Genomic DNA, 8,357 nt, shown 5'->3' on the forward strand with positions numbered 1-8,357 from the left:
TGATTGTTGTGCTGGTTACCTTGCTGTTTTTGGCTGGTTACTGAGCACGAATTTGTGTCATATTAGAAACTCTCTTGTACCCATATTTTGATCATAGTGGAGCTCTATTACTGGTTTGGTCCCGTGGTTGTTTACTTCTCACATTGAGAAGGTTTTTCCACGTTAAAAATTATTGTGTCATTTGTGATTGTGATTTTAGTTGCTGTGATTATTTGTTGATTGCTCCTCACAGATTCTTGCAAGTTTGGGAAATTGATTATCCGCTGCATATTGCTCTGTTAGAGTTGTTATTATATTTGTTGTTGAATTTCCCATCAGATTGAACATGATGGCAAGGATTAGATTGAACGGAGAAGACTGAACACATTTTTGCAACTTCCCAACGTGAGAATATATTCATATTCTCATTCCATCTAAATCGCCATTTGGAAAGGTGATTTCTCAAAGCTTTTTCAAGGTCGCCTTTTGGAATGGCGACTTGCAGTAGGTGGTGTCGCAAGGTCGTTCAAATAGTACCCGTATTAAAACTGAAATGAATGTTAAAGAAAAAGTACCAAGAAAATATGGACAATATCGGTTAACTAACCATACTCGAAAACATTGTTCAAATGTTACGGTCACCTCTATCAATTATCGTAATTTAAAATTTCTATTTATGTATTTTTATGAACTATATTAATTACATATATATATATTATTTTTGTTATTTCAATAAAATTTGAAAAAAAATTAAAATAAATGTTTTTTTTAGAAAAAAAAACTTTGGGAAATCCCCGTTTAGAACTTCGACTTCTTAATATTTTATCGTAATTTAAAATTTCTATTTATGTGTTTTTATGAATTATATTAATTATATATATATATATTATTTTTGTTATTTCAATAAAAATTGAAGTAAGTGTTTTAAAATTTAAAAAATTTTTTTTTTAGAAATCCCCATTTGAAAGGCCTTTGGAAAATCGTCATTTGGAACTTGGGCTTACTTAAGGAAGTCGCCATTCCAAATGGCAACTTATAACTAAAAAAAAAAATAAAAAAAAATAAAAAAGGATATTTTAATATTTAATTTTCAAAAAAGAGTAGTTTGATAAATAAAAAAAATTCAGAAAAAAGGTTATTTAAAAAAAAATTCCCCACATTTTTCTCCATGTCATTAATTTTTAAATCTCAATAACTATATTTTTGGCTTCCTTGCCTTACCATCACCAATTCTCTTCTATACTTTTACTTTAAATTTGGGTTTTATTGAGTTCAATAAATATAACAGCCGAATAAAAACTTGTATTCATCAACGACAAGTTTATAAATATCACTAATTATCTTCTATACTTCTTTTATTTTTGTGTGTTTTAATTGTTATTTAAATATATTTGTTATTTTATTTTTTCAACAAAATGACCCATAGCTAACCATGGAAACATGGATAAGAAAGTAGACATGAAAAAAAAAAATACATCGTTAGTGTAAACTAATTTTATACATAAACTAGTTTTACATTCAATAAAATTTGAGAAAATTGTAGATCATTTCACAAGTTGGTTATGAAATAGACTTACATGACAATTGACAATGATAGATTCCTATGAGATAGACTTTTTTTTTTCTCTTCATTCTAAAAAGTTTAGCAGAATAATCCTACCTTATTATTTCATAACGCCACATTATTATTTCATAACGTTTTTCCAACAACTTTCACATTAATTCCACATTACTACTCAATACTTTTTTTGTCTGCATTAATCGACTTCACATTTTTGCCTCTACTAATCATCTACTTATTTGTTAACAATTATATACATCTTTTCAGAATATATAATATTAAACTTAATAACATGAGAAGTTTCTTCAACTTCTTCTGAATTGAGAGTACATATGTCTCTCTTGCTTAACCCTAACATATATTTCAACTATTTATATGTGTCTTTTATTGTTGGGTACTTCTCTTCTATAAATTATATTGATAAAATTGAATATATATTATTGGTATAACTACTATATCAATTAGGGATGGGAATATGCTAGGCCGTCCGTCAGGGGCCTATGACCTGGCCTACTTATAGTCTGGTCTGGCCTAGCCTATTTAATAAAAATGTTAGGCTCATGCTATTTTTAAAGTCTATTTATTTAAATAGGTCAGACTCAGGCTTATAAAAAAGTCTCTTAGGTCTTACAAGCCGACCTATATATATTTTATTATTTATTAATGTTATTATTTATTAATAATATTATTTCCTATTTTAAAGTCTATCAATTAGGCAATCACTTAGTCGTTTCATATTCGGTAGCGATTTCATATTCGGTAGCGATTTCATATTCGATAATTGTTTCATATTTGGTAGTAGTTCAATTAGGTAATCACTCGATAGTCATTTCATATTTGTTTGAGATATAATAACGGGTGCATTTGTTTCAGGAAAAAAATCTATTCTTTGAAACCAAAAATCAATTTTTATGGTTTAAATGGTGTTTGTTTCATATTTTTTAAAAATCATTTTTTGTTTAATATATATAAATATATAAAATATAATATTTAAATATTTTAATGTTAATAAGTCTTTTAAATAGGCTTTTAGGTCAGACCAGACTTTTAAAAAGGTCATGTCAAACTGGGAACAAAAAGTCTATGATAGGTTGTAGGCCAGACTTATGTGTAAAAAATTAATCGTAGGTTAGGCTCAGGTCTTTCAAAGTCTGGCCTGACATATTCCCATCTCTAATATCAATAATCATTTGACAATTGAGACATAAAACTTCATATTAATTTTTTAAAAATCCATTTAAATCAAATAAATTAAATATATCTACACAACGCGCGGATTAGCATCTAGTTATTATTAATAGACATGACAACGAGTGTTGAAATATGTTTTTTATTCAATCATCCCCACACTTAATTAGTCAAGAAAAATATGTATCCGACTCTATTTTCTATAGTCCTTAATTTTTATAGAGTGTGAAATTTAAGTTCTCTTTTTTTTTTTTACAAAGTTCAGATTTCTTTGTCTCACATTCGTATTTACTTTTATATATAATAATAAATTTAAAAGTTATATTTATTATAATTAAAAAAATTATTATTATAAAATAATAAAATTAAAAAAATTATAATTATAATTTCTATAGAGAGAAAATTATAATTTATAATATATTGAATATGTATATATATATATATAATTTAAAAATGACAATAATATTATTAACGAAGTGAGTTCGGAGGTGGTTGCAGGTGAACATCAATTCACGAAATTCTTCTCTATCCTGAATTTTAATTTTAAGAAAAATTCGCACCTACATTCAATTAAATTGAATTTTTTTCCGTCGAAATCGTGACGAATTCGAATGGATATATGCATGTTAGAATGAATATTTACACGCACATATTGTGTTATTATTCCTATATCTTAACCATTATTTATGTTGATAGATCGATAGAGAAGACATCAATACCGAAGAGATGGAAAACACTTTTTCTGAATTTATGTTCTTCTAATTTCTAATTTAGTCTTTTCATTATTTTTAATTATAACTTTTTTAAAAAAAAAAACTAATTTTTACAATTCAAATTTTATTTAAGTAATTTGAAACCCTTAAAATCATCACATGCTATCCACGTATTCATGAAGCAAGTCTAGATCATTTGATTTAATTGTCACATCATCATAATTGAATGTGAAATTTAGACGTGTGCAAGATTTTTAAGGTCAAAAGAAAGACAATTGATTTGATAAATTTTGTATGGTGGTTGATTCTCTATCCAAGAAAGAAAAGGAAAGTTACGGTAGGGGCTACCAAATTGCCTCCTCTTCTCCCCAATTGCTATACATAAGGAAAATGTTGATACAAACAATCAAATGAGTTCTACAAATCAAATTGGTTAATAAAAAACTTGGACCCAAGATTTTCTAGTTATTTTATATCTATAAATATTATTTTGATATTCCACAATTTTGGACACCCTATATTTTATTGTTCCATTTAAATCTCTGTTTCTCAAATGTTATAATTTTGTTTAGATATACTATGATTTATTCTCTTGTAGACTATAATCTTTTTGTTTTTTTCATCAAACGTGCAAGTATTTACCCTAGCTCTTTCAACAACACACACCTACCATGAATTTCAGAAATACTTATTGCCAACGCCGCCATCATAGGAGTAGTGGGACATTAATATTTATGGAGCATTAATACTCTACAAATTCTATTTTACAATAAAAAATAAAGCGTGTATCAGTACTATAAAATATTTTATTAATAATTTTCTTTAATTTATTTATATATATATATATATATATATTACTATAATATTTATTAAAAAATAATTAAATTAAAATTTTAATACATAGATGACATATCAATTAATTTAATTTTAATAATATCAAAATATGTTAATTTTTAAATCTACAAGAAAGTTCTCTTTAATATTTTGTCAGTTTCATAATAGAGGAAGCAACATGTATACTATAATAGAACTAGTATATAACTTACATTTAAATATTTGTATATATCTATGTCCCTAGTTCATTCCATTCATTATCAACCATGGAAGCTCCTCCTTTGCACTTAGCTATGTTTCCATGGTTTGCTATGGGACATTTCACACCATTTCTTCACCTCTCTAACAAATTAGCACAAAGAGGACACAAAATCTCATTCTTCATTCCCAAAAAAACACTCAACAAGTTACAGCATCTAAACCTTCATCCACATCTTATAACATTTTTCACTATCAATGTTCCTCATGTTGATGGTCTTCCTTATGGTGCTGAAACAACTTCAGATGTCCCCTTTTCTTTATTCCCTCTTATTGCTACAGCCATGGATCAAACTGACAAAGAAATTGAACTTCTTCTAAAGGAACTAAAACCACAAATAGTTTTCTTTGATTTTCAATATTGGCTCCCAAACTTGACTAAAAAACTTGGCATCAAAAGTGTTCAATACATGATAATAAATCCAATGACAACAGCTTACCTTGGAACTGGACCAAGACAAAGCCAAGGAAGAGAGTTAACTGAAGCTGATCTCATGAAACCACCGTCAGGCTTCCCTGGTTCATGCATCAAGTTTCATTCATACGAACTTCGATACCTAGCTTCAATAGGGAATGTTGTATTTGGAAGTGGTGTTTTGTTAATGTATCGTTTGGACACAGGTACAAGTTTGGCAGATGCAATTGGTTACAAAGGATGCAAAGAAATTGATGGACCATATGTTGAATATCTTAGAACTATTTATGGAAAGCCTGTTCTGCTTTCAGGTTAATATATTAATTGTAATATCAGTATTTTCTCTTTTGTCAGAGTTTGAACTCTAGTCCTTTCACTTTGTGGTTGTTCTTTGCTTTCAGGTCCTCTTTTACCAGAGCCAACCTTATCTAGTTTAGAGGAAAAATGGGTATCATGGCTTAAGGGATTCAAACTTGGTTCTGTGGTTTATTGTGCATATGGAAGTGAAAGTGCATTAGAACATAATCAATTCAAAGAGTTGTTGCTTGGTCTTGAGTTAACAGGTTTTCCATTTCTTGTGGCTCTTAAGCCTCCAATTGGATTTGAGTCTATTGAAGAGGCTCTCCCACAAGGGTTCAATGAAAGAGTCAAAGGAAGAGGGATTATTTATGGAGGTTGGGTGCAGCAACAATTGATTTTAGAACATTCATCTGTTGGGTGTTTTATAACACATTGTGGAGCTGCTTCTATAACTGAGGGACTCGTTAATATGTGTCAATTGGTGTTGTTGCCTCATGTCGGTAGTGATCATATAATGAATGCAAGAATGATGAGTGCAAAGTTGAAAGTTGGTGTGGAAGTTGAGAAAGGTGAAGAAGATGGATTGTTTACAAAAGAAAGTGTGTGTAAGGCTGTGAATACTGTCATGGATGAAGAGAATGAGGTTGGAAGAGAAGTTAGAGCAAATCATGCCAAACTGAGAAACATCCTTCTTAGCAACAATTTAAAATCTTCATGTGTTGATAGTTTCTGTCAAGAACTTTATGATTTGGTCTAGCATTTTTAGTTATAATAATAATATTGAATATTGCTAAATAAGTTTGTTTATTAATAATAAGAATGTACTATTAATTTCAGTAGAGTAAACAATATTCCAATTCCAAATCATACAACACTTATTTACTTGGTATTTTGGACTTCCAGATAATTTTTATTTGAATCCAACCAGATTGATCAAAACATACAGATTTTTATATTGAAACCATACAATCATACAACAAGAAATTACAGTTAGGATATCACCTGACTAATTCTTGAAGCTTCTCACAGAAAGTATCAACACAAGCTGACTCCAAACCATGGCTTAATAAGAGGCTCCTAACTTTGGCATGATTAATCCTAACTTCTCTACCAACCTCATTCTCATCATCCATCACAATTTTCACAGCTTCACAGACACTTTCCTTTGTGAACAAACCATCTTCCTCACCCTTCTTCACTTCAACTCCAACCTTCAAGTGCCTTCCCATAATCTTTGCATTAATGATATGATCACTATCTAAATGTGGCAGCAACACCATCTGACAACTATTCATTAGCCCCTCTGTCAAAGAACCAGCGCCACAATGTGTCACAAAGCAACCAACAGAAGAGTGTTCCAAAATCAGTTGTTGCTGTATCCATCCACTATGAACAATCCCTTTTTCCTTAACCCTTTCCTTAAACCCTTCTGGCAAAGCATCTTCAATGGTCTCAAACCCGATTGGAGGTTTAACAATAGCCAGAAATGGAAAACCTGTTAACTCAAGTCCTAACAACAATTCATGAAACTGATCTTGTTTCAATATCCATTCACTTCCAAGTGCACAATAAACTAATGAACCATCCTTAAATCCACCAAGCCAAGAACCCCATTTTTCATCTAAAAAAGTTTTGGGTTGTTCAGGTAAAACAGGTCCTGAAAGAAGAACAGGCTTACCAAATTGTTCTTGTAAGTAATCAACATAAGACCCTTCAATTTCTCTACACCCTTTGAACCCAATTGCATCTGCAAAGCTCAAACCATGAAAAATCCTGTCATAGAAAAGAACACCACTTCCAAACTCCAACTTTCTCTTAGAAGCAAGGTGCTTTGCTTCATGAAATTGAAGATTAAAAGATGAAATAGGGTACCCTTTTGGGGGTTTCATAAGGTCAACTTCAGTCAATTTTTCAGCTTCACACATCCTTAGTGGGGACGTGGTATAGGAAGTTGTTGCTGGATTAACAATCAAGTATAGAAAAGATTTTATTCCTAAACTTTGACTTATTTTTGGTAACCAAAAAGTGAAATCAAAGAAAATAATTTGTGGGTTTAGTTGAGTGAGGAGAAGTTCAATTTGGTTTTGTGTTTGATCCATAGCTGTCATGATAAGTGGACCTAAAGAGAAAGAAACATCTGAAGTTGTTTCAGCACCAAGAGGAAGACCATCAACATGAGGAACATTGAGAGGGAAAAAAGTGATGAGATTTGGGTAGAGATTGAATTGTTCTAACTTTGTTTGTGTTTTCTTGGGGATGAAGAATGATATTTTGTGTCCCCTTTTGGCTAATTTGTTTGAGAGGTGAAGATATGGTGTCAGGTGACCCATTGCAAACCATGGAAACATTGCTATATGTAAAGAAGAAGGTGAATCCATGGTTGCTTTGTCTTAAATTAACTTATTTGCGGTATTTATATGCTTAAGAGTCAGTTCAGTTCAAGTTCACGATAGTTAAATGATATATGTATATTTTATGTATAGTTAAATAATTAGAGATAAATGATTAATGTTATAAAAAAGGAAAAAAAAACTCCAAGAGTATCTTATAGATAGCAAAAGATATAATATATGAAATGGTAAATGGATATTATTGTTCCAACTTACAAGCATCAAACGACAATTACAATACACATGGATGCAATTAAAATAGAATAGTGTGGCTTAGAAATCAATGGGAGATTTTGGAGTCCATGCATGTGTCATTCTCATTGTTGACAAATATATATAGCATTTGATGCATAATTCATGAATGAAGAAAATATAATGAAGTGGAATAAACATATCGATTTTGGTCATTCTAGAAAAATTTGTCCATGCTAAGGTGTCGCATGAGTGGGGACAATCTATTTGGATGTCATTGTTTCGGCTAATGTTAAAAGAATATGAATAATTAGTTATAATTAGAAATACACGTTAACTCGCGTGTTTTACGGATTTATTTTAATTTATTTAATTTAAGTAAATCTTTTTAAAAAATTAATATAAAATTTTATGTCTTAATTATCAAATAATTATTGATATAGTAGTTATATTAATAATATATATTTAATTTTATCAATGTAATTTATAAAAGAGAAGTATCTAACAATAAAATACATGTATAAATA

At 29.8% G+C, this 8,357-nt stretch overlaps 2 protein-coding genes across 2 annotated transcripts; one reads left to right on the top strand and one right to left on the bottom strand.

Moving 5' to 3' along the window:
• The first annotated feature begins 4,436 nt into the window (after positions 1-4,436).
• UGT79B24 (cyanidin 3-O-galactoside 2''-O-xylosyltransferase FGGT1) lies at positions 4,437-6,137 on the top strand. The gene is made up of 2 exons (XM_004487528.4): positions 4,437-5,259; positions 5,350-6,137. Exons 1-2 carry the CDS (start codon positions 4,542-4,544, stop codon positions 6,003-6,005), a joined length of 1,374 nt encoding a protein of 457 aa, XP_004487585.1. The 5' UTR covers positions 4,437-4,541; the 3' UTR covers positions 6,006-6,137.
• On the bottom strand, positions 6,036-7,690 carry LOC101505816 (cyanidin 3-O-galactoside 2''-O-xylosyltransferase FGGT1-like). Its single transcript, XM_004487529.4, has one exon. It carries the CDS (start codon positions 7,624-7,626, stop codon positions 6,247-6,249), a length of 1,380 nt encoding a protein of 459 aa, XP_004487586.1. The 5' UTR covers positions 7,627-7,690; the 3' UTR covers positions 6,036-6,246.
• Between the last annotated feature and the right edge of the window lie 667 nt (positions 7,691-8,357).

The sequence above is a fragment of the Cicer arietinum genome, chromosome 1 (assembly GCF_000331145.2).
Source record: "Cicer arietinum cultivar CDC Frontier isolate Library 1 chromosome 1, Cicar.CDCFrontier_v2.0, whole genome shotgun sequence".
NCBI classification, from domain to species: Eukaryota; Viridiplantae; Streptophyta; class Magnoliopsida; order Fabales; family Fabaceae; genus Cicer; species Cicer arietinum.